We start from the raw sequence: 25,666 nt of genomic DNA on the forward strand, positions 1-25,666 counted from the left end.
CCCTGAGTCACCCTGTCACAAGATGAAACCGTCACAGGAACAGCAGTGTTAACTGCTGATATTTAGGAAATATATATATTGCCATGTACCAGTTAAAGCCGGTTAGAGTATCTGGGGGATGTTTGCAGACATAGGGTGTCAGTAAAGTGCTAACCACAAGTTGTGATAGTGATTGAGTAATGTAAATGTTAATGGGTATAAAAGGAACTAAAAAGTTAACCTATGGAAAATGGGGCACCCCAAATTTAGTGGGGTATGGAAACAGATAAAATATAGATGAAACCTTCATAAATATGTATGAACCCAAGTGGGTATCAGCGTTACACATTATAAAAGCTGTTTCTCAGCCTGTGTGCCTTGGGAGATGCCACAACGAGACCCACTGGTGAGGAGGAGGAGGAGATCATGACTGACACTCCAGGGTTCCCCAGCAGGAGATCTGATGCCAGTTACAGGGTTAAACACTTCACTTAATCTGCTGTTGTATTTCTGTGTTTGTGAGACTATTTAGCTGCTTAGTGGATTTGTAATAGAGATGTGATAAATTGCAATAGTTTCTCATGTGCTACTCAGGTCTCACATTCTAATGATACTGGGAATAACCTTCCTGATGCTGTAGCCACTCAGGAGACCGAACCCTTATCAACCAATTGATACACCTATCAGGCTACAGGGGTTTTCTGTTAGTGCTCTGCAGGAGTTTCACCACGAGGAGGAAGGAGTAGAGCTGTAGATGGACAGATTGTTGAGGGAGAAGTAAATCTAGCAGTACTTTACCGCACTCGCCATGACATCAGCAACAAGTGGCCATAATGTAAGTAAGTTATGCTGAATAATTTGGAAAGCAGACAGAGGCAATGAAGCTTTTTTCCTTCATTCAGTGTGAAGGATAGAGAATCACTGCATGGCTGATGGCTACAAGGTGGGCTGCCTACATGAACAGACAAGAATCGGGTACTCACTTCTCCAAGACAGCAGGAGTGAAGAGGATGTGCAATGGCCACTGCACTTTATAAGAGAGCCCCAGAGCTGCCCAACCAGATGTGGGGACTTCACGGGGAGATAACTCCCGGGAAGGTCCTTCACGAGCCTGAGAAGCATCTGGAAAAAAATAGTTGCTGAACTATAACCCATGTATAGATTCTTAGTGGGGAGAGACATACCTGGTAAGAAACAAGGAGGGAAGGACTGAATGAGGAGAGGCAGCAGCGGCAGGGCATCCAAAGGTACAATGTGGTGTGGGAGAGGGGGGAGAAACTTCTGAGTCATGAAGGCAAAAGAGGAGAGGGAGCACACAGAGTTAAGATTTCTTAATCCTAGAAGTCTGCAGTATGAAGAGAGAGACTGAAGCAGGCCAGCATCACTATCCCCACCCTTAGCAAGCAGGCCCAAGTCAATACCTTTATGCTCCTTTCCATGATACTCAATGGTAAGGTGGAGCAAAGGAAGGAGGTTATCATCATCTAGCAACACCTTGTGAGCAGACTGCTGGAACGCAACATTGACATCTGATAGGGAAAGAGCATGAATGTCAAAGAGAGCATCAAGGTACAACCACAGAGTTGCTAGGGGGCCAGAGGCTGAGAATTCTACTCAGTCCTTAGTAGCTCATGCTGGGACTCAAAGGCAATGTTCTAAATTGCAACTAGTTCCCATCCCTCTCAATGATTTCCTGCCTCAGCTTTGGAACACTGACCTGCCCTACCACATGGGATACTTGACAGAGTCATGAAGGGATGGCCAGTCTGTATGACATTCTACATTCTAGTTCAGCAACCTGCATGTCCTCATCTCTAAGAAGTAAAAGGGGTGCTTCTATATGCCAAGATGGCAGCTTCTCTCTCCCAGTGCACTCATCCAAAGATATGACCTGCCTGTGTTTGCAAAGTAATTTACCAAATTACTAGGCAATTGTTTGGTAAATGACCAATATAAAAGAGAAGGAAAAGCCCTTTTAGATCCCATTTAGTTGATCTTACTCCTTGGACAGTGCAGGATTGTTCTCTACAGCACACTCCACCTACATCTACTCAGCTCTGATGTCATGGAGACTATCCAGAGCAATGTTAAGACAGCTGCATGCTGCAGTGGGAAAATACAGGTTCATCCTTGGTGATTGCTCGAGTCTCACACTTGAGCACAAGCACCAGAACACAATTGAATGAGTCTCACACAGGCTGGTGTCCTCTTACCACAGTGGGCAGAGTGAGCAGGTCTTGGCAACTGAATAATGATTACTCACCATGTTCCGTTACAGCTGTGGGTGGGGTTTTTAACATGTGCTGTGCAGTGTCTATGAAGGCCTGGAACAGTTCTCCTCTCCCCAACAGATAAAAATCCTTAATAATCTGTGAAGAAAAATATTTAAAGTCAAAACTCTAAAGAACTGAACAGAAATTATAAAACCCCCACTTACCTACCTTTCCTGATTTATAGTATCTGCTTTCATTACTGCAGTTTGTACCATTTTAAAGAGCAGCTGTACAACCTGAATCTCCAGAGCAGGATTTCTGGTTTTGGGAAGAATCCGTCTTATGTCCCAAAGGTCTGTGGTGTCTCTCCAAGATGCAGATTGCAACACACACACACACTTGGGTGAATCCTAGAGAATGACTCGTACGGAAATGTGGTCTAGATAAAATTACTATAAGGTGAGTGCACAACTGGTTGAAAGATCATACTCAAAGTAGTTATCAATGGCTTGCTGTCAAACTGGAAGGACATATTTATTGGGGTTCCACAGGGTTCAGTCCTGGTTCTGGAACTCTTCCAATTTTCATTAATGACTTGGATAATGGAGTGGAGAGTATGGTTATAGAAGTTGCTGATGACACCAACCTGGGAAGGAGTGCAGACACTTTGGAGGACAGGATTAGAATCCAAAACAATGACAAATTAGAGAATTAGTCTAAAATTAACAAAATGAAATTCAATAAAGACAAGTGCGTAGTACTGCACTTAGGAAGGAAAAATCAAATGCACAACTATGAAATGGAGAATAACTGGCTAGGTGGTAGTATTGCTAAAAAGAATCTGGGGTTATAGTGGATCACAAACTGAATATGAATCAACAACGTGATGCAGTTGTGAAAAAGGCTGATATTCTAGGGTGTATTAATGGGAGTGTCATATGTGGAACATGGGAGATAATTGTCCTGCTCTTCTCAGCCCTGGTGAGGCCTCACCTGGAGCACAGTGTCCAATTCTGGGAGCCACACTTTAGGAAAGATGTGGAAAAATTGGAGAGAGGCCAGAATACAGCAACAAAAATGATCAAAGGTTTAGAAAACCTGATCTATGAGTAGAGCCCTACCAAATTCACAGTCCATTTTGGTCAATTTCACAGTCATAGGATTTAAAAAATCATAAATTTCATTATTTCAGCTATTTAAATCTGAAATTTCACAGTATTCTAATTGTAGGGTTCCTTATCCCAGAAAGGGGGGGGGGGGGGGGTTGCAAGGGTATTGTGTGGGGGGTGGGGGGGGGGGGGAGAAGAGGTTTGCTGTACTGCTACCCTTACTTCTGTTCTGCTGCTGGCCAGAGCCCAGTTCTGAAGGCAGAGCCACTGCCAGCAGCAGCACCACAGGAGGGTGGCATGGTATGGGATTGCCACCCTTAGTTCTGTGCTGCTGCCTGCAGAGCTGGGCCATCAGTCAGCAGCCGCCACTGTCCATCTGCCCAGCTCTGAAAGCGGAGCTGTCGCCAGCAGCAGCATAGAAGTAAGGATGCCATGGTATAGTATTGCCTGCTGGCAAAGGCACTGCATTCAGAGCTGGGCACCCAGCCAACAGCCGCCACTCTCTGGCCGCCCAGCTCTGAAGGCAGTGCAGAAGTAAGGATGGCAATACCGCAACCCCCCCTAAAATCTTGTGACTCCCCTACAACTCCCTTTTGGGTCAGGACGACCCCCAATTTGAGAAATGCTGGTTTCCCCCATGAAATCTGTATAGTATAGGGTAAAAGCACACAAAAGACCAGATTTCACGGTCCATGATGTGAGGAAAGGTTAAAAAGGTTAAAAAAACTGGGCAAGTTTAGTCTTGAGAAAAGAAGATTTGGTGTGGTGGGAGGTGTAGTCTTCAAATACATGAGGGGCTGTTTATAAAGCGGATGGTGATCAATTGTTCTTCATGTCCATTGAAGGTAGGACAAGAAGTAATGGCCTTAATCTGAAGCAAGGAAGATTTAGGTTAAATATTAGGAAAATCCTTCTAACCATAACGGTAGTTAAATTCTGGAACAGGCTTCAAAAGGAAGTTGTGGAATTCCCATCATTGGAGATTTTTAAGAACAGGTTATCAGCAATTCTCAAACTGTGGGTTGGGACTCCAGAGTGGGTCGCGACCCTGTTTTAATGGGATCATCAGGGCTGGCATTAGACTTCTGTGGCCCAGGACTAAAGCCAAAGCCTGAGCCCCACCGCTCGTGGCCAAAGCTGAAGCCCAAGGGCTTCAGCTCTGGGTGGTGGGCTCAGGTTACAGCCCCGCCCCCCCAACCTGAAGCCCTTGAGTTACAGCTTTGGACCTCCAGCAAGGGCCGTGGGGCTTGGATGGGAGGCTCAGACTTCAGTCCCCCACTCCCGGGGTCAGGTAGTAATTTTTGTTGTCAGAAGGGGATCACGGTGCAATGAAGTTTGAGAACTCCTGGGTTAGACAAATATGTCAGGAATGATCTAGGTTTACTCGGTCCTGCCTCAGTGCAGGGGACTGGGCTTGATGACTTTGAGCTCCCTCCCAGCCCTACGTTTCTCTGATTCTATCATAGACCCTGAAAGATCATGCCATGTGCTCCCATTTTTAGAATATAGGAGGCAAAAACAGCTTTGTCCAATGGAGGCAAACACAGAAAATGAGTGCTGACATTGGATGGGAAAGAACTCATTTAACAATCTCTCAATTTCAGCTTTTTCAGAGAAAGAGTTAGGTTACCTTTAGTTGTCCTAGTAAATCTGATTCTTCTACCATCAGTTTCCATAGGTGCTAAGGAGAAACCAGAACATGCTCAGCAGAACCCAGCACTCCAAACTCAGTGTTCTTAACTGAGCCCGTTAGCTACCACACTCAGAATACCACGATAATGAGCATAGTTTAAAAAAAAAAAGTCTACATATAACTGAATCCATCCAATACTAGGGCAGAATAGGAAGAGGGAGCATCCGTTTGCTGGCAGCCCATGTTACTAATTAATGAACCCTCTAACTCACACCAGCATGATTACTTTTGGCAGCAAACTGCAACCAGGATTTCTTAAATATCAGTCAAATACAGATAGTTATTATAACAAATTGTAATGAAATCAAACTCTGTTACCAAACCAACTCCATCCCTCCTTCTAGGAACTGCTTGATTCCAATTCACTTCCCTCAGGGGATGGCTTGGGTAAATGGGCAGGACGAGCATTATTCCTTTGAGGTCATTGATATGAGCTCTATTGACAAGTTTTATAATTAACAGACAAAACTTCATTAAAGTTGCTTCTTAGGGTGTTTTGGACTGTAACTCTCCTTGATATGTATATTTTAACTAAGTATTTAAAAGTATGGAAATGAAAAAATAAAGGAGGGTAGGTAAATGTTCAAATACTCACTTTTCATATAATCTTGTAAATAAATGTACAAGTACACTATCATAATGTACATTCAATAAACAAACGTATCCTCCAGCATTATCCTCTCAGTACAGTTTTAGAAGTCAAAAACCTTTGAAGTCTGTGGACACATTAACTCCTTTTTTTCCTCCCACAGCAAATAAGCGATAGTTGTCCATTAATTTCCTTGTGTCACTAAACATTGACACAACATGGAGCTCAGGAGCCCTGTAAAGTCTCCAGCTCCACTGCCTGCTCCTTCCATACCTGTTCACCTCATGAGCTCTAGCGTGTCCCACCTTCCCCAGAAGCTCACTCGCTCTGCAGGTTCTGACACACCCTGTCTTCTAGAACCAAGGAGCTCTCCAGAGGCTCATGCTTCTGTCCCTAGCTATCCTTGGGGGTCTAGTCAGGATTCCCTCAAGCACATTCCCTCCCAAAAGACTTGGTCCATGTGGTGTTTCTAAGCTGCAAACGGAGAGGCATAGGGTTCCAAGGTGTTTAAGCCCCTGGTAGGAGTTGTGGACCCAGGATCCCCCATGTTGGGATTACCTCAGCAACCATGCTCCGAATCCAGTCAACCACAGCCTCAAAGTCCACCAGACTAAAGAGTGGCTGCTGCTTGAGGCGGTGTAGCTCTGCAGCAAAAGTGTCTTCCTGGTTCTTCAAGATGGAGCCTATCCAGAAAAGAGAAGAGCATCTGGACTCAAGTAAAACAGCATGAAAAAGCAAGACACTTTCCAGGTATGCTATTAACAGACTGTTCAGCAGCCTTTGCCCAGGAAAGTTGTATGTGTGGATTGCCTAGGAACATTGTGCCAGCCCTTCATGCCCAAAGTCGCTTACTCATTGGACAACAAATACTACTTACCTAAAGCTCTAGGCCATCTGGTAAATGGAACATTTCCAGACAGCCTACAGAGCTGCTTGTCACAATAGCACAGCATCTGTCACGCTGCAAGCAATGACGTTTCCTGCTAGTTCCATCCCAATCCAGGACTCAGATCAGATTTTTTGACCAACTAAACTAAAAACCAAACCCCTCTCTCTTACGGTCTTTGGCCTTGTCTACACAAGAACACTGAATAAAGCACCAACAATAGAGTGCATCCTCACTAGTCACCCTCACCTGGTCTAAGGTTTGCCTTTGTGTCTACATTGCCCCCCCCCCACCAAAAAAACAAACAAACAAACAAAAAAAACAGATGCAGGCTCATCTTGGCTGGCTCAGCAGTGACAACTGCCTCAGCTGGCAAACCTCCTTAGTTTGCTGGCTGCAAGTCCCATTCTGTTCCTCCCTCCACACCATGCCCTCTTTGGGAATGGCCCCCCACAAAATCTTCCTTACTCAGGAATGGACTCTGAGCCTACCACCCCTTCTCCCCCACCCATGCTCTCTCACGTGCTCTGCCCCACCAATAATAACCCCCCATGCTTCAGCTGCGCCACACCTCAGCTGGCGAGACACTGATGGTTCACCAGCTAGTATTCACTCTGACGAACAGCAGGTGGATAATCAGAGCAGGAATACCAGCTGGTGATCCATGGATGGACTGCTGGATGGAGTTGAGGGAGAGGTGGTAGCTGCACTCCTCACCACCCCTCAGCTACCAGCTCCACGCCACCTATTACTGTCCCTGCTAGTGGCAAACACTCTTGTGCTGGCAAACCAGTGTGTGTGTCAGCTGACTCACTGGCTGAGGAATAGTTCAGCTGGAACAGAGGGGCATAAGCGAGGGAGATACCGTGAAGGGGTGTGGCAGTGTACACTCCCAGTGGGATTGCCACATAAAGACCTCTGAACCCAAGGTGGGAGGCTCTCAAGAAGGATGCTTGGTGGGGGTCCATTTCTGGTGAAGAGGAAATATTAAGGGAGACTGAAGTGAGGGGGTGGGGGGAGGAGGAATTCAGGAAGTTTGCCAGCAAAGGAGCTGTTGATTTTGATAGTGCACAGATTTTACTGCATCCACAAAGTCAACTGTGCTACAAAGTTTAAGGGCTAAGTTGCACTAACTATTGCCTCCCCAACAATTGTCTGACAAACTTTTGCATATAGTCCTAATAGCTATGAAGTCATCTGTCCGGGGTGGGGGATGGACACATGACCACTGCTGTCCCTGTACTGGTATCTGTCTGTGACTCCAAAGCTGAGAGAGCAGGGCTGAGTGAAAATGTGAATGGAGCTCTGTGGCAGGTCTCCGAGAGGAAAGCATTCATTGCATCAGCTCTGAGAGCTTGCCTCGTCTGATAGAACAGGTTTCTACACCTAAGGCATTAGAACAGAATTTATATCACTAACAAGATTGAATACGGATAGTTACTCTAAGCCTCTTTATATCCAACTTGTGCCATGTCCCTTCTGCTGGAAAGTTGTGAGATTTGGGGATGGGAAGAGGAGAAGACTAGAGAACTGGATGAGATGGAATTTGGGCATCCTTTTGGCAGGATCTTTGGTGTGGATATAGACAAGCTTTTCTCTATGAAACACTGAAGGGTGGGTCAGCCAGAAATACCTGAATACACACTCTTGGCTGCTGTGATAACCACAACTTTAAGAACTAAATAGGAGGGAGTACAAACCTCCATGGCTTCAAAGCATGGCTTGTAAGTCCAAAGAAAGTGCTGGTTCTTGCACTGGAGTTGGACCAACTATTTAAAACTCTTCTCAGCTGAATCCAGACAAACCAAAGATCATAGTATTGAGAGATGTATGATACAACTCTTTGGAAAGTACTCTGCAGTTAATCAAAATGAACAAAGATCATGGGGCAGCCAAGTTCTGGCAAGAAGCCAAGTAAACAAGCCAACGGGGCAGGTGTTTCCTACCTTTTCTGGTCAGGTTCACATTTTGATTCTCAAACATCTGTACTGATTCTCCCACAAAGAGGATTTTCTCAGCAACCCGGACAGGGATGTACGATGGTAACATTTCCACTCGCAGAGAAAACTGTTTCAGAGATGGTGCTAACATGTTCTCCTCCTCAATCAGCCGCTATCACAACCCCCAAGGAGATGAATGTGGAAGCAGTAGAAAACACAAGGCCAGGCAGAAAGAGGGATTGGGGGAACAGACAGAAAGAAAGGTGCATGGGACGAAAAAACAAGAGAGAGGAAAACCAATGTAAGTATAGTGGAAAAAAGAAAAACCCACCCTATATTATTCAGATACAGGTAAGTCTAACTGATCCCAGTGGTGTTTTTGCCTGTTTCTAATCTATGCCAGCAGCCTCTCACCCCTTGAGTAATTTGTTTCCTGGATAGCTGCATATGAAAGGCTTTTTGAAAATATAGTGCTATATTAACTGGTTCTATTTTATCCAGTATTCTGTTAACATATTCAGAAATTCTGTAAAGTAGAAATGCATGATTTTCCTTAACAGCAGTGCTACTTTGTCCTTCTGTTAATCTAGATATTTCATAACTCTCTAATCAGTATTTCAACCAGTTGTCTTGGTACTGATGAGTAAGGTTCATTGGTTCATAATCCAAGGATCACCTCAGTACCATTTTTAAAGAGCTGAATTGTTAGTCTCTGGTTCTCCAATTTAATAGCTGATTTCAGGAAGTATTTGCATATTTTTGTTAACAGTTCAGCCACTCTGTTCTCAAGTCCCTCCAGCACTCTTAAATTAAGAACAAGTCAGCAGGACTGAGCAGTTTTCATCTATCAGTTCATTCTAGTACCTCCCTTCTCTGCTGATACCTCAATCTGAGGGTGCCTCATCTTTATTATCTGGAAAAAAGTAGCCCTCAGGCAGGAATCTCCAATGTCCTCTATGGTGAAGACTGAGGAAAAGATATCATTAGGCTCCTCTGCAATGTCTTTATTCTCCTTAACAGCCCTTTCACCGCCTCGAGATTGTGCAGATTTACCAATTCTCTCAGACTTCCTGTAGGATATACTGAAATAATTTTTGTCTTTGACTATCTGCCCTTAAAAATCCCTCTTAGCGTAGCTTTCACACAGACAGATGGACTTAAGTGTGGTTTGGTCTCCCACTAGTGGCTGGATCAACTAGAACTTTAAGTCTGCTACTGCCTCTAAGCAATCCCCATACTTTGGTAACAATGCACCAATCAGGCCATCTGAATGGAATCTGGGAATGCTGGATCTTAAAACAGAGGCCTCTACTGTTTGAGCTAAAGGACCAAGTTCATTACTTTGAATTCAGTACCACACTCAAACCTTGCTGGTCTAACTGCTAGAGAAGGACAAACAGCCATACTGTGCGAGGCTGCATAATAGTACACTTTACTTGCTGTATTCAGTGTTGTGCACAAGTGAAGATGATGTGGAAAAATTCTATCAGGAGCTTGAGGAAACCCTCGCTCAAAAATCCATATATACGATTGTGAAGGGAGACTTCAACGCCACGGTCGGAAGGAGGAAAGAAGGCGAAAAATTCATTGGAAGGTATGACATCAGTGAATGGAATCCATGAGGAGAGCGCCTGGCAACTCTGGCGGAGACTAAAGAAATGTTCATTGATAACACCTGGTTTAAGAAGGCTAAGAAGAGGTGGACATGGATCGCACCCAATGTGAAGAATAAGAACGAGATTGACTATATTCTGATTGATCAGTGGCGCATCGTACAAGACATTTCAGTAGTACCATCATTCAACACCAGTAGTGACCGTCACTTGCTCAGAGCGAGGCTCAACGCCAACAAAAAAGGTGGAGAAGAAAGCGCTACAGATGGCAAATCAGAGACTGCAGCCGAAAATATTCGACGAAGCAATCCCGAAAGCAAATATTTCCAAAGAAGACTGGAGCCTCATAGATAACTGCAATGAGGACTACAAAAACTTTGCTGATAAGATGAGGCAATGCATGAAATTAGCCTAGAAAGAAAGACCAAAAAGAGCAAAGGGAAAATCTCAGAGGAAACAAGGAACTTGTTAGAGAGGCGGAGGAATATGAAGCGAAATGATGGCGACAAACTTAAGTACTCCCTGCTCTGCAAGCTGATAAGACTAAAGGAGGACTTTGAGAAGTACTGAAATGAAAGGCTCTTAAAGACGGCTAAGGATTGCAGAAGCCTCAAAAAATGCAAATAGGAACTGACGCTGAACAGGTTGACAATAATGGTGCTGAAGAACAAGGACAGAAAAGCAGTAATTGACGGACAGGGATGGAAACGGTCTGCAAAGATTTCTACACCGAACTGTTCGCATCTCAAATAAATGTCATGCTACCAACACTTCAAGAGACCAATGAGTGCATACTCCCAGTCCTAATCAGCAAAGTTTGGCATACAGTTTATCAAATGAAGGAAGGAAAAGCTTCAGGAAAAGACCGACTTAGAACCAAAATAAGAGCTAGAGGCCAAGACATCTGGTAAACCCTTGCTTGGAAATGCAAAAATACCCTCTTGCTGGAAAAAGTCCAACATCATTTTGCTGTACAAGAAAGGTGATCGCAAAGATCTGAAGAACTATCATCCAATATGCATCTGAGGGTGCTGAGGGAATTGGCTGATGTGATTGCAGAGCCATTGGCCATTATCTTTGAAAACTTATGGTGATCGGGGGAGGTCCCGGACAATTGGAAAAAGGCAAATATAGCGTCCATCTTTAAAAAAGGGAAGAAGGAGAACCTGGGGAACTACAGACCGGTTAGCCTCACCTCGGTCCCCGGAAAAATCATGGAGCAGGTCCTCAAGGAAACTATTTTGAAGCACTTGGAGGAGAGGAAGGTGATCAGGAACAGTCAACATGGATTCACCAAGGGCAAGTCATGCCTGACCAACCTGATTGCCTTCTATGATGAGATAACTGGCTCTGTGGATACAGGAAAAGCATTGAACGTGATATATCTTGACTTTAGCAAAGCTTTTGATATGGTCTCCGACACTATTCTTGACAGCAAGTTAAAGTATGGATTGGATGAATGGACTATAAGGTGGATAGAATGCTGGCTAGATTGTCAGGCTCAATGGGTAGTGATCAACAACTTGATGTCTAGTTGGCAGCTGGTATCAAGCGGAGTGCCCCTGGGATTGGTCCTGGGGCCAGTTTTGTTCAATATCTTTATTAATGATCTGGATGATGGGGTGGATTGCACCCTCAGCAAGTTTGCAGATGAGGCTAAGCTGCAGGGGGGGGGGGGGGGGGAAGGAAGAGGTAGATACACTGGAGGATGGGTCCAGAGTGACCTAAACAAATTGGAGGATTGGGCCAAAAAAAAAATCTGATGAGATTCAACAAGGACAAGTGCAGAGTCCTGCACTTAGGACGGAAGAATCTCGTGCACCGCTACAGGCTGGGGACCGACTGGCTAAGCAGCAGTTCTGCAGAAAAGGACCTGGGGATTACAGTGGATGAGAAGCTGGATATGAGTCAGCAGTGTGCCCTTGTTACCAAGAAGGCTAACGGCATATTGGACTGCATTAGTAGGAGCATTGCCAGCAGATCGAGGGAAGTGATTATTCCCCTCTTGACTATTCCCCCTCTATTCGGCACTGGTGAGGCCACATCTGGAGTATTGCGTCCAGTTTGGGGCCCCACACTACAGAAAGGACGTGGATAAACTGGAGACAGTCCAGCAGAGAGCAACAAAAATGATCAGGGGGCTGGGGCACATGACTTATGAGGAGAGGCTGAGAAACTGGGCTTGTTTAGTCTGCAGAAGAGAAGAGTGAGGGCGGATTTGTTAGCAGCCTTCAACTACTTGAAGGGGGGTTCCAAAGAGGATGGAGCTAGGCTGTTCTCAGTGATGGCAGATAACAGAACAAGAAGCAACGGTCTCAAGTTGCAGTGGGGGAGGTCTAGGTTGGATAATAGGAAACACTATTTCACTAGAAGGGTCGTGAAGCACTGGAATGGGTTACCTAGGGAGGTGGTGGAATCTCCTTCCTTAGAGGTTTTTAAGGCCCGGCTTGACAAAGCCCTGGCTGGGATGATTTGGTTGGCATTGGTCCTGCTTTGAGCAGGGGGTTGGACTAGATGACCTCTTGAGGTCTCTTCCAACCCTAATCTTCTATGATTCTAATATGTCTGCTCTCACATGTCTACAAGCTGCTCATCAAAATAACAACAAACCAACTCTCACAGAATCTGGACGAACAGCAGCCAACAGAGCAGGCAGGTTTTCAAAGGAATTTGAGCACAATAGACCATATCTTCACTATAAACCAGCTATTGGAGTGCTCAAGGGAATATAAATTCCCTTTATGCATTGCCTTCAACAATTATGAAAAAGCGTTCAACAGCATAGAGATCAATGCAGTGCTGAAAACTCTTTCAGAGCAGGGCATCGACTTAAACTACTAAAGGAAGCAAACTCTTACTGCACCGTGGATATAATGCTATTCAACACTCCTGTTCGCATCCCAGTCAAAAGAGGTGTGAAGCAAGGAGACACGATTTCACCGAAATTCGTCACAGCCTACCTCAAAATGGTAATGAAGCAGATGAATTGGAAGGGTGAAATTAGCATCAATGGAGAGCAGTTAAACCACCTCAAATTCGCGGACAATATCGTGTTAATTGCTGAAAACACCATCAAACTACAGAAAATGCTGCGAGAACTCAACACAAAAGGACCCTTCTAAAATGAAATGTATGCAGTCTGATCCCTTGCCAAAAGCCCGAATAGTCATCAAGGGAGAACAAATAGAAGATGAGTTATATGTTTATGTGGGCCAAGAAATTAACATGCGCCATAATCAGGAAGGCAAACTCTCGCGAAGAAAGAAAACTGGTTGGCACACATTCAATTCTATCAAGGATGTCCTCCAAAGAAAAATCAATAAGGCAACATGTTCTGACCTCTTCAACTCAACAGTACTGCTGGCAATGTTGTACAGCAACGAAACCTGGGTACTGACAAAGATAGAGGAGCAACAACTGTCTATCGTGGAGAGGGTGACGGAAAGAATTTTGGGGATTTCAACCTGCAACCAAGTCCCCAATGAAGTGATCAGACAGCAGACTGGAGTGCAGGACGTTGTTGTTGAAAGCAGGTACAGTAAAATGTGATGGGCCGGGTATATAGCGAGGCTCACTGGCAACTGATGGACTGCAGCTATCGCCAAGTGGCACCCACGGGAACTGAAACAACCACTCAAACGACCTCCAAAGAGATGGGAAGATTTTATTATGAAAAGGCATGGCCGCACACAGAGAAGGAAGGCCAGGATAAGAGAAGAACGGAAGACGTGTTGTGATCAGCGCAATCTATATGAGGGCTGACAGACCAATGGATCAAGGTGATGCAGTGTTTGTCCCAGGATATTAGAGACACAAGGTGGGTGAAGTTATAACTTTTACTGGACCAACTTCTGTTGGTGAGACAAGCTTTTGAGCTTATACAGAGCCCTTCTTCTGGTCTAAGAAAGGTGCTAAAGTGTCACAACTAAGTACCTTTCCCAGACCTGAAGAACTCTGTATAGCCTGAAGTTGGTCCAATAAAAGATATTACCTCACCCACCTCCTCACTTGCTGTAATTTGATCCTTTCTAATGGCTTCACTAGAATTGAATCTCCCTTTTCTGAAGGATATCTGCTTAGTCTGAACCTCATGGACTTAGTCATTTATCCATGCTAAACTTTTCTCCTTTTCTTACTTTCCTGCTTCTTTTCTTGTTTGACACGTGTGGCATAATGCTTAAAATATTCCATATCCCCCATCTCTATGACCTCACCAGTCCTTTTTGCCTAGTTTGTAGCTGCATATTACAGTATCTCATTGATTTGTCATCCTACCATGGCTCATTAATGCCCGTTAAGTCATGGCTCTTTCACTGAAGCAGAAAAAGACAGATTTCTGCCTACATTCTCTAATGCGCTGAGAATGCCATGCTTTGACCTGCAATCTCACCAGGTCCTGCAGCTCTCGCAGCTGTTTTCCTGTTAGTCCCCCAATTCCCAGGTCATCATCCTCTTCTTCAGGCTGGGCAGGGACATTCCCAGAAGATGGGCCTTGTTTAACAAAGAACTCTTCATGTTGGTCCAGGAGCAGTCCATGCAGCATCCAGGCAGAGAGCTGCTTATACATGACTCCATGGCATACAGCCAGGATCCTGGGGACCAAGCATAATGGAAAGTGAAAGAGGGCAGTGTATATAACAATCAGAACAAAATACGCATGGTGAGAGCTGAAGTGCTAACAAGTGAAATTTGCTCATGGAGGAAGGTGAATGGCCTTGAGTGTGCCATTAAAGTACTGTTTGTTTACCTCCCTGATAGGAAGTAGGATCAAACTACAGTATCCAATACGTTAGTTTATCACTGCTCCTACTCACTTAGCTGCCATCTTAGCAGCTCCATGATCTGCACCTTGAAAGTCAGTGCTCTAATTTCCTCCTCCAAGGGAGCCCATTTCTAGTAATATTCAACCAATCAAATCACCCTACGTCTGAATCTTCAATCTATGTTCCAGGGGGTCAACTGATACAATGGAACTTCTTCCATTGCAACTTCCATACAAATTGCATTAGGTAAGGGGAAAAGTGCAGGGGTGGGAGACAGAAAGACTTACAAAGCCATCCCTAAGCCAGTCACAACTGGTCCCTCGTTGGCAGTCTCAGCAGAGAGGCCAGGGAGAGTAAACTCCCATCTTCCGTAGGAAATGCCTCAAGCTCAACAGTGAGATTGCGCTGATCACAACATGTCTTCCATTCTTCTCTTATCCTGGCCTTCCTTCTCTATGTGCAGCCATGCCTTTTCACAATGTGTAGGGTGACCAGACAGCAAATGTGAAAAAGCGGGATGGGGTTGGGGGGTAATAGGAGTCTATATAAGAAAAAGACCTAAAAATCAGGACTGTCCCTATAAAATTGGGACATCTGGCCACCGTAGATAACTGGCAGTTCAGTGTGTGAAGGAAGCTTGTACTGCAGCTGTCTATGTTGTACTTATCCTGTACATAAACAGAGTATTTGAGCCTTCAGGGTGGTCAGCCCAGCATTTCACTCCTGCCTTTCAGACTGCACAGGGCTCTTGTTAGACATATCTCTAATTGCTATAGCTAGAGAGAGAAGATATTTTGGCACTAACTCTAGCTGTTACAGGAGCATAATAGCCAAGCAGTAGTATTAGTGAATCTCCTTACTTTTCCAGTGCACTACGCACAGGGGGCAGCCCCCCACAGCTGTGTTTATGGACAGTCTCCAGGAGTTGACAGCCATGAATCTGCAGAAGAAACAAAGTGGTCAAACTGGATTTGCAGTGAGAAATCTTCACTTGATTCTATACCGAAGTTTCAGATGTTCAAATGCTACATTCACAGCTTAATGTACAAAGAAGGCTTTGCAATGATATGGGAAAAGGTGCACGGTGCAAGGGAAATGGGTCCCAGTGAGAACTGGAAGGAAGGGGAAATATGGATAGTAAGTAATTCCGTGCTTGAATAATAAGGATATAGCAGTAGGAATATATTACCGACCACCTGACCAGGATGGTGTTAGTGACTGTGAAATGCTCAGGGAGATGAAGAGGCTATTAACATAAAAAACTCAATAATAATGGGGGATTTCAACTATCCCCATATTGACTGGGTACAGGTCACCTCAGGACGGGATGCAGAAACAAAGTTTCTTGACACCTTAAATGACTGCCTCTTGGAGCAGCTAGTCCTGGAACCCACCAGAGGAGAGGCAATTCTTGATTTAGTCCTAAGCGGAGCACAGGATCAGGTCCAAGAGGTGAATATAGCTCTTGGTAATAGTGACCATAATATAATTAAATTTAACATCCCCGTAGCAGGGAAAACACCATGGCGACTCAACACTGTAGCATTTAATTTCAGAAAGGGAAACTACATAAAAATGGGGCAGTTAACTAAACAGAAATTAAAAGGTACAGCACCAAAAGTAAAATCCCTGCAATCTGCATGGAAACTTTTTAAAGACACCATAATAGAGGCTCAACTTAAATGTATACCCCAAATTAAACAACATAGGAAGAGAACCAAAAAAGAGCCACTGTGGCTAAACAACAAAGTAAGAGAAGCAGTGAGAGGCAAAAAGGCATCCTTTAAAAAGTGGAAGTTAAATCTTAGTGAGGAAAATAGAAAGGAGCATAAATTCTGGCAAATGAAGTGTAAAAATATAATTAGGAAGGCCAAAAAAGAATCTGAAGAATAGCTAGCCAAAGACTCAAAAAGTAATAGCAAATTTTGTTAACTACATCAGAAGCAGGAAGCCTGCTAAACAAACAGTGGGGCCACTGGATGATCGAGATGCTAAAGAAGCACTCAAGTACGATAAGCCCATTGCGGAGAAACTAAATGAATTCTTTGCATTGGTCGTCACGATTGAGGATGAGAAGGGTGATTCCCAAACCTGTGCCATTCTTTTTAGATGACAAATCTGAGGAACTGTCTCAGACTGAGGTGTCAGAGGAGGTTTTGTAACAAATTGATAAACTAAACAATAAGAAGTCACCAGGACCAGATGGTATTCCCCCAAAAGTTCTGAAGGAACTCAAATGTGAAATTGCAGGACTACTAACTGTAGTCTGTAACCCAGGGGTTCTCAAACTGGGGGTCAGGACCCCTTAGGGGGTCACAAGGTTATTACATGGTGGGTCACGAGCTGTCAGCCTCCACCCCAAACCTCACTTTGCCTCCAGCATTTATAATGGGGTTAAATATGTAAAGAAGTGTTCTTAAGTTAAAAGGGGGGGGTCACACAGAGGCTTGCTATGTGAAAGGGGTCACCAGTACAAAAGTTTGAGAACCATTGCTGTAACCTATCATTTAAATCAGCTTCTGTAGCAAATGACTGGAGGATAGCTAATATGACGCCAATTTTTTAAAAGGGCTCCAGCGGTAACCCCGGCAATTATAGGGGGTGAGTCTGACTTCAGTACCAGGCAAACTGGTTGAAACTATAGTAAAGAACAAAATTGTCAGACACGTAGATGAACATAATTTGTTGGGGGAAGAGTCAACATGGTTTTTGTAAAGGAAAATCATGCCTCACCAATCTACTAGAATTCTTTGAGGGGGTCGACAAGCATGTAGACAAAGGGAATCCAATGGATATAGTGTATTTAGATTTTCAGAAAGCCTTTTACAAGGTCCCTCACCAAAGGCTCTTAAGCAAAGTAAGCTGTCATGGGATAAGAGGGAAGGTCCTCTCATGGATTGGTAATTGGTTAAAAAATAGGAAACAAAGGGTAGGAATAAATGGTCAAGTTTTCAAAATGGAGAGTGGTAAATAGTGGTGTCCCCCAGAGATCTGTACTGGGCCCAGTCCTATTCAACATCGTCATAAATTATCTGGAATAAGAGGTAAACAGTGAGGTAGTAAAATTTGCAGATGATATAAAACTACTCAAGATAGTTAAGTCCCAGGCAGACTGTAAAAAGTTACACAAAAGACTCTCAAAACTGGGTGACTGAGCAACAAAATGGCAGATGAAATTCAATGTTGATAAATGCAAAGTAATGCACATTGGAAAACATAATCCCAACTATACATGTAAAATGATGGGGTCTAAATTAGCTGTTACCACTCAAGAAAGATCTTGAAATCATTGTGGATAGTTGTGGATAGTTCTCTGAAAACATCCACTCAATGTGCAGCAGCAGTCAAAAAAGCAAACAATACTGGGAATCATTAAGAAAGGGATAGATAAGAAGACAGAAAATATCATATTGTCTCTATATAAATCCATGGTACACCCACATCTTGAATACTGCGTGCAGATGTGGTTGCCCCATCTCAAAAAAAGATATATTGGAATTGGAAAAGGTTCAGAAAAGGACAAAAAAACGATTAGGGGAATGGAACAGCTCCCATATGAGGAGCGAGTAATAAGATTGGGACTTTTCGGCTTGGAAAAGAGATGACTTCGGGGGGGATATGAGAGAGGTCTATAAAATCATGACTGGTGTGGAGAAAGTAAATAAGGAAGTGTTATTTACTCCTTCTCATAACACAAGAACTAGGGGTCACCAAATGAAATTAATAGGCAGCAGGTTTAAGAAACAAAAGGAAGTATTTTTTCATGCTTTGCACAATCAACCTGTGGAACTCCTTGACAGGGGATGTTGTGAATGCCAAGACTATAACAGGGTTCAAAAAAGAGCTAGATAATTTCATGGAGGATAGGTCAATCAATGGCTATTAGCCAGGATGGGCAGGGATGGTGTCCCTAGCCTCTGTTTGCCAGGAGTTGGGAATGGGCAACAGGGGATGGATCACTTGATGATTACCTGTTCTGTTCATTGCCTCTGGGACACCTGGCATTGGCTATTGTCGAAAGACAGGATACTGGGCTAGATGGACCTTTAGTCTGGCTCAGGATGGCCATTCACATGTTCTTATATACCTTCCTCCCACACCCCACATAAGGGTCCAGCAGACTTGTGGACTTCAACACACAAGTTCTCCCATAACCCCGTTACTGGCTAGAGGACATTTAATGGATTGTGAAGTCAGAAATCCTGCTTCTCCTGCCTTGTCTTTGGGATTTATAAGACTCAAGAAAAAGAAATCCCAGTCACCAACACACAATAAAGGTGGCAAATGTGCTCCATACTTTTCTACTGTGAATTAAATGTGATCAAAGACAAAGGCTCTCTGCAGTCCCACTCCCCAAACTCATCTGCTTCCATCCTTGCTCCAAACCTTTCCCTCTGTTTCTCCATTCAAACCTGTCTCAGAATCTCTTTCCCCAACCACAGAAATGCACAACCTTCCATTCCCACCAGCTGCAATTACAGCCTTGCCAGCTCACCTCCGCCCCCATCTTCTGTAAATTACAAAGGTGAAAATAAGGGAATTTGATATCAGTGCACGAGCTTCATGCTGCTGAGCTACCTCCACCATACAATTATTCTGCCTTAGTCTCTCCATCTATTTATGTAAGTGACACCAAATGAGCAATGTCCAAGGTGCCTCACTGACATAGTGAAAAACCAATCCATAGCCAGTAAATAGATAATCTGCCCCATACACAGGGAGCACATATGGATGGTTCTGACCACCCCAGTGCCTCGTTCTTGCTGATCCTCAAAAACCTTCCCTGGCCTGAACCATGCAGTCTTCAGGAGGAAGATATAAACTCTGAAAAGGAAAGCAAATGTTACCTGAGAAGCCCCATCTACTTATCTCCTACAAGCTCTGTCAAACATCTAGTGTCATTTACACCATCATGCAATTTTAACTAAAGGGAATGGACAGGAACAACAGATTTTGCTATAGAGAAACCAGCTCCCATTTACTATACCTTCTGAGTCTTGATCTGCTCCACCACAACCATCACCGAGGGGAAGAGGAGTTGGAACTGCAAAGCAAGGACCAACATGTAAAAATAGGCTTCTAAGTAGTGATATGTAGGGATGGGGCATTTAGGGGCTAGTATGGACAGCAGCTGGTTGTGGTGGTTTATCACTCTAACACCTCACTGGCCCCACTTAGTGTTCTGGATGTCCCTGGAAGAGAGACCATGGCTTCTGCAGAGATGAGATGATGATTATACCAGGATACTGGTGATGTTACTCTACCTTAACGTCAACAACTAGACTGAACAGTGGAGGTGACGCTTATCCCGAGATTCTCTGGTCACTTAGTAAGGTTGTCATGGATGACATGAGTTGTGGCAATGTGCCAGAAGTGCTGTTTAAGTGGGTACTGAAGTCTCTCAAGATGATAAATTTAGGAGACTCTAATTTGAGGATAGGAAGAGCTGCACTGGCTTCCCTCTATGATGCAGCTAAACTATAAATGGGACTTTTGAAGGCAGAGAGAAACTGTTGGATGGTTAAAGGGGGAGCTATTATATCCTTGACAAGGCAATGATGCGTGCCTCCCCACCTGACATCTAGTCAAAAAGGTTCCATGGCCACATAGGTAGGCACATGAGCCCAACAGCTGAACTCTGTGGTGAAAAGGTCATTAAAGAAAACAAATTGGTTTGTAATCTGAAAGCTAGAGCTGCTTAAAGTCAAGTGCAGACTGTAGCTTTCCTAACATTTCTGAAGTGTGATACATGCTACCAGCTATTTCAATTTTGCATGAAGGTGGACATTAGAAAGGAAAATCTATTTCTTACAAGTATAACTACACCATATTAAAAGCTAAAGATGACATTAATACAACTTTAAGGCTTGGAATTTAAGCGTACAAACATCAGAAATTGAAGTTTTAGTAACAATGGTAGCTCTGCAACATTGCACATGCTGTATATACCAGTAGTAAGATGACAACAAATGCAACATACCTGATCCAGGGAGTAGTTAATGTGGGAGATGGAGAGGTGAGGGTCAGCCAGGAACTACAACCACAACAGAAAAGTTAGTACAAACCAAAATAAGCCTCTAATCGGTAGCACTAAACCTTGGTGGAAAAAGGTAAATAGCAAAACTGTACCCTCAGAAGTCCTGATAACTTTAACTCTCAGATTTTTTCACTAAAACTTTTGAATCATATCCCCCTTCAGGCTGTTACTTATGATGAGAGTGAGCAGCCCATGCAATCACTGGGCATTGACTCAAAGTGAATCTACCCAAGAGATGGTGTGACGCCTACCAACTTGGCTGACACAACACAGATTTAACCGAGGACCTTCAGAGCTATAAGCATGACTCTCTACAGCTTGACCTAGAGAATAAGGATCTGAATCTGAGGACTCAAACACTTGCATTCTCTGTGGATCTGACATAGTGGATCAGTCATAGAGGGGGACATGTAACATACTGACCAGTGGGTTACAGTGGAACCTCACAGCAGCAATTTGGAAGACACCCCCGCACTGGAAATGAAAGATTCCATCCCATCTTTGGCTGCTTCTTGTTAGCTTATTTGTTACTGAAGAGACAAGTTCCCACTGCACAGTATTTCAGCTCATAACATTGAATAGAGCACAGCTTCTTCCAGTTTTCTCTCCCTTACCTCCTGCTCCAGGTCAAGCAACGCCTGTCGGTAGGGCTGCAGCACTGAATCGAGCCCTGTACAGAAGGCCCGCAAGTAAATCCCATGTAACCCACATTGGTTCTGCTGGGAAGGGTGATGATCCTAAAAATCAAACAGTAAGTTTTGAATTAGCCCCAGTACATTGAGTGGACTGGGAACTAAGGCCCAGATCCCTGAGATATTTAGGCACATAGCTCCCATTGATTTCAACCTTCAGCTCCTAAATATCTTTCAGGAGCTAGGCCTAAGTGACAGTGGATAGAGGTGTTCACCACTAGATCACCAATCTAAATAGTGAAGTCCATCTTAAACAACCACTGAAAGTACCAATAAAATCAGCTGTTAATCTGGAGGTGGGTCAGCTGGCAAAGATGGAGCAGAATTGTATTCAGTCAATTTGGATATACAAGTAAGGAACTCTTGAGACAGAAGATTGCATAATACAGTGGCCATTGGTACATTTCACTGTTACTTTGTGCTGACATGAACTGTTCACAAGTGAATCTCAAACTAGTTTGTAAACTGTAACACAGCCTTGCCATCCCTGTGGGATAAGTGAGCATTATCCTTATTTTACAAATCCAGACAGTCTGTTAGTAACAAGAAATTGTTATCTATTTTAAGGCTTCTTTTTTTAACCAGAATAAGAGATTTGAGTCCAGTTTTGAATACGTAAGTATCCATATAATGCCATCATACATAGCCTCCTGCCTCTATCTATTTAAGGGTTTTCTATACAATCATCGTGGTAATATTTAAGCACCTATCAGATAAATTTAGGTTTGCATTGTAAAGCCAGTAGTGGATTCATGAGTCATTTGCTCTTCTCTCTTCCCTGCTAGAAAAGGCTACTTGGCATGCATATGTATGTTTCTCCCCTATAAGTCTCCTCTTCCCTCTCCCAATTAATTTGGCTAAAGTGGGAAAGATGTGAGATTGTATTCTGGAAAGCAGTGTCTCTGAAAAATATGTGGAGGGTCATTGTAGATAACCAACTGCACACGACCTCCCTATGCAATGCTGTTGCAAAAAGGGCTAACAATACTGGGATGTATTAACACAGGAATGAGGTTCAGAAGTAGGAGGTAATATTGCCTCTATACATGGCATGGGTGAGCCCACTACTGCAGTAGAGTGTCCTGTTATGGTATCCACTTTAAAAAAGGATGTGGTCTAGAAACCCTGATTTACTATTAAAGGCTAGAGAGAAACTTGATATATGTAGCTTATCAAAGAGATACTTAGGAGACAACTCTATCAGTCTATAGTTACCTACACAGGGAGAAGGCAACTAATATTAGAGGGCTCTTTAAAGTAGTGGACCAAGGCATACATGATCCAGTGGCTAGAAGCCGAAGTCAAAGTTCAAAATGGAAAAGAAATGCAATGTTTTAATGAAAGGGTAATTCACCACTGAAACAGTTTACCAAGGGACATGGTGGATTCTTCATCATGGACTTCTAAAAAGATCTGCTCTAGCTCAATGCAGAAATCACTGGGTGAAATTCTATAATCCATGTTACGTAAATAATCAGATTAGAGACACAATGGTCTTTTCTGGCTTTTACATATATCAATTAGTTGAAAAGGAGTATCTTGATGATCTGTCTTTTGACATTAAGACCGCATGGACCATGAAGACCGAAATCTTTTCTTAGCACTGTAGGTAGTTAATCCAGTTTAAGACTGAGATACACTGGTAAGGGAAAATATGGAGGAAAGTTTGTACCATATTTTCTGGGCTGTACCTATTGTGTGGCTAAAGGACTGCAGCCTCCAAGACTGTCTGTCAGCTTTCTCCAGTAATTTTTTTTAGGACCTCAAAGGCTGAAATGGGACCCTGGTGTTTAGAATGAAGATGCAAGTTAATAAGCTTTATCAAGGCAAAGTAATCCTACCCCTCCAATATCCTTTTTCATTCCCTTTGTTCTGACATTTTCATTTCTACACCCTGGTCGTTTGTTCCATTGCAGCGAAGGCTTCAATGAGCACAGAGGGCCTCTAATTAGATTTCTGCAGCTCTATCCAAATTTATGCTTGCAAGTCTTTTAATCCATTTCATTAAACGAGACTGAGCTGCTCCATGGAGACAGTCAGCCTTCGGGAGCTGGCTAGGTTGATGCACAAATGCAGAGAGAAGCATGCTGAGTGACCTTGACTGAGGGGAAGAGCAAGGGTGCCTCAGAGGGACCTTACAGACTTCACAGTTCAACTGGTTATGGAAGAGTCACCCACTGCATAAGACAGAGAGCTACACATCCCCTCACCTCACATCTCCAACACACTCATCCTGTGGTTTCACATCTTTGCTCTTTCTACCTCCGCATTCTAGACACTTCCAAATAAATTATTTAAACGGAGCAGGTATCAGAGGGGTAGCCGTGTTAGTCTGGATCTGTAAAAAGCAACAGAGTCCTGTGGCACCTTTAAGACTAACAGATATATTGGAGCTTAAGCTTTCGTGGGTGAATGCCCACTTCGTCGGATGCATGTAGATGAATGCCGACAAAGTGGGCATTCACCCACGAAAGTTTATGCTCCAATACATCTGTTAGTCTTAAAGGTGCCACAGGACACTCTGTTCCTTAAACGGAGCAGTGAGGTATTTAAACCATACCAGGAAGGAACACATTTTTAAGATTACTATCTAAAAGTGTTTTAATTGTTTACTGAAATTTCATTACTCTGAATGTACAAGTCTAACATACAACTAGAAAGGGTTTCACAATGCTATTTTTAGTGTGAACCTAGCCTGGAAAGAATAAAAACATAGTGGCATAAATTTCAGAGTGGGACCTATTGCTTCTTACAGAAAGTAGTTCTATAGTACAATAATGAGTTACTAAGTAAAGTTGGGAAAGCTTTTTCCATGGATAATTTGAAAGTCTTGCGGAGAGAAAGCAGTTTTGTCCTTTCTGAAGTCTATTTTTTCATAGCAATATTGTCCCATCCTGAGGCAGTTTAGTTAATAGATTTTGCTTTGAAAAATTAGTTTAGCCATAAGTACAGGTATCAGAGTAGCAGCCGTGTTAGTCTGTATCCGCAAAAAGAACAGGAGTACTTGTGGCACCTTAGAGACTAACAAATTTATTAGAGCATAAGCTTTCGTGGACTACAGCCCACTTCTTCGGATGCATATAGAATGGAACATATATTGAGGAGATATATATACACACATACAGAGTGGTTTTAGCCATAAGTGTTTCTCTATCCTTTCAGTTTGGAGGCTTAAGACCTAATTCAGCCCTGGTACAAGCACCACCCACTGACTTCAAAGGAGAGGTCAGATGCTCAGGGAAGGGCTGAAGTGGGCTTTGTCTTTCTCATTGGACAGATCTTTCTGGAGACACAATGTGATATGTTTGTTTATTGCACATTAGCAAACTGAAGGACTATTTTCTAGTAGGGTAACAAGTTAATAAGCCTCTGGAGTAGGCCTCACATTTTATACGCAATAATCAATGCATTATGGAGTTTAATTACAGGCACATCCAGACCGGTGCGAGAGGTAGGGGCCACTCCCCCCTCCCCACACACACACCCCGCAGGGCGCTGAGTCCTGACGCCACTGTGGGCTCAGGGGATGGAGAAGGTGCGCGGCCTTCCCCCGGGGGCTCTCCGTGCGCCCGGAGGGGAAGGGAGAACTCAGCCCCTCGGCCCGCCCGCACCTGCTGTTGCACGTGGCCCGTGTACTGCTCGATGAACTCGGTGAAGCGAATGTAGTCGGTGCCGAGGCGGCAGAGCCGATTGAGGACGCTGCTCTCGCTGGGGTGCAGGAACGGCAGCTCCTGGGACACCTGCGGAGAAGAGAAGCCGGGTGAGCGCAAGGCCTGAGCACGGGTAATGGGGGGACGGGGCCCCGGTCCGGGTGGTACCTGGAGGCCGCTCCTTTTGCTCCAGGTGAACGCGGCCCCGGGATACCCGCTCAGCGCCAAGAGCAGCTCGTGAATCATCCTGGGACTTGGAACCAGCCGCCGACTGGTTCCACGCGCCCCGCGGGCTCCGCCCCCCCCCCCCCCCTGGGAAGTGTAGTTCCGCTCCTCTCACCGACCGAAGGGGAAGTCTGCCCCCACAAAGGCCACTGGGAAGTGTAGTCCCGCTCCTCACACAGACCGAAGGGAAAGTCTGCTCCCGCAAAGGCCACTGGGAAGTGTAGTCCCACGCCTCACACAGAGCGAAGGGAAAGGCTGCTCCCGCAAAGGCCACTGG

General features: G+C 44.2%; 1 protein-coding gene across 1 annotated transcript in view; it reads right to left on the reverse strand.

Annotated features, from left to right (window-relative positions):
* TUBGCP4 (tubulin gamma complex associated protein 4) overlaps window positions 1-25,466 on the reverse strand; it is a 36,116-nt gene extending 10,650 nt beyond the window's left edge. Inside the window, exons 1-13 of the mRNA XM_034783556.1 lie at window positions 25,333-25,466; window positions 25,126-25,254; window positions 21,437-21,559; window positions 20,766-20,819; window positions 19,773-19,829; window positions 15,646-15,725; window positions 14,413-14,614; window positions 8,416-8,581; window positions 6,142-6,266; window positions 4,932-4,982; window positions 2,243-2,348; window positions 1,401-1,508; window positions 963-1,101 (exon numbers count right to left, since the gene is read on the reverse strand). Of these exons, the coding sequence (XP_034639447.1) occupies window positions 963-1,101; window positions 1,401-1,508; window positions 2,243-2,348; window positions 4,932-4,982; window positions 6,142-6,266; window positions 8,416-8,581; window positions 14,413-14,614; window positions 15,646-15,725; window positions 19,773-19,829; window positions 20,766-20,819; window positions 21,437-21,559; window positions 25,126-25,254; window positions 25,333-25,410 (1,418 nt within the window). The 5' untranslated portion in view covers window positions 25,411-25,466. The remainder of the gene's footprint in view (window positions 1-962; window positions 1,102-1,400; window positions 1,509-2,242; window positions 2,349-4,931; window positions 4,983-6,141; window positions 6,267-8,415; window positions 8,582-14,412; window positions 14,615-15,645; window positions 15,726-19,772; window positions 19,830-20,765; window positions 20,820-21,436; window positions 21,560-25,125; window positions 25,255-25,332) is intronic.
* Between the last annotated feature and the right edge of the window lie 200 nt (window positions 25,467-25,666).

Source organism: Trachemys scripta, chromosome 10 (genome assembly GCF_013100865.1).
Source record: "Trachemys scripta elegans isolate TJP31775 chromosome 10, CAS_Tse_1.0, whole genome shotgun sequence".
Classification (NCBI taxonomy): Eukaryota; Metazoa; Chordata; order Testudines; family Emydidae; genus Trachemys; species Trachemys scripta.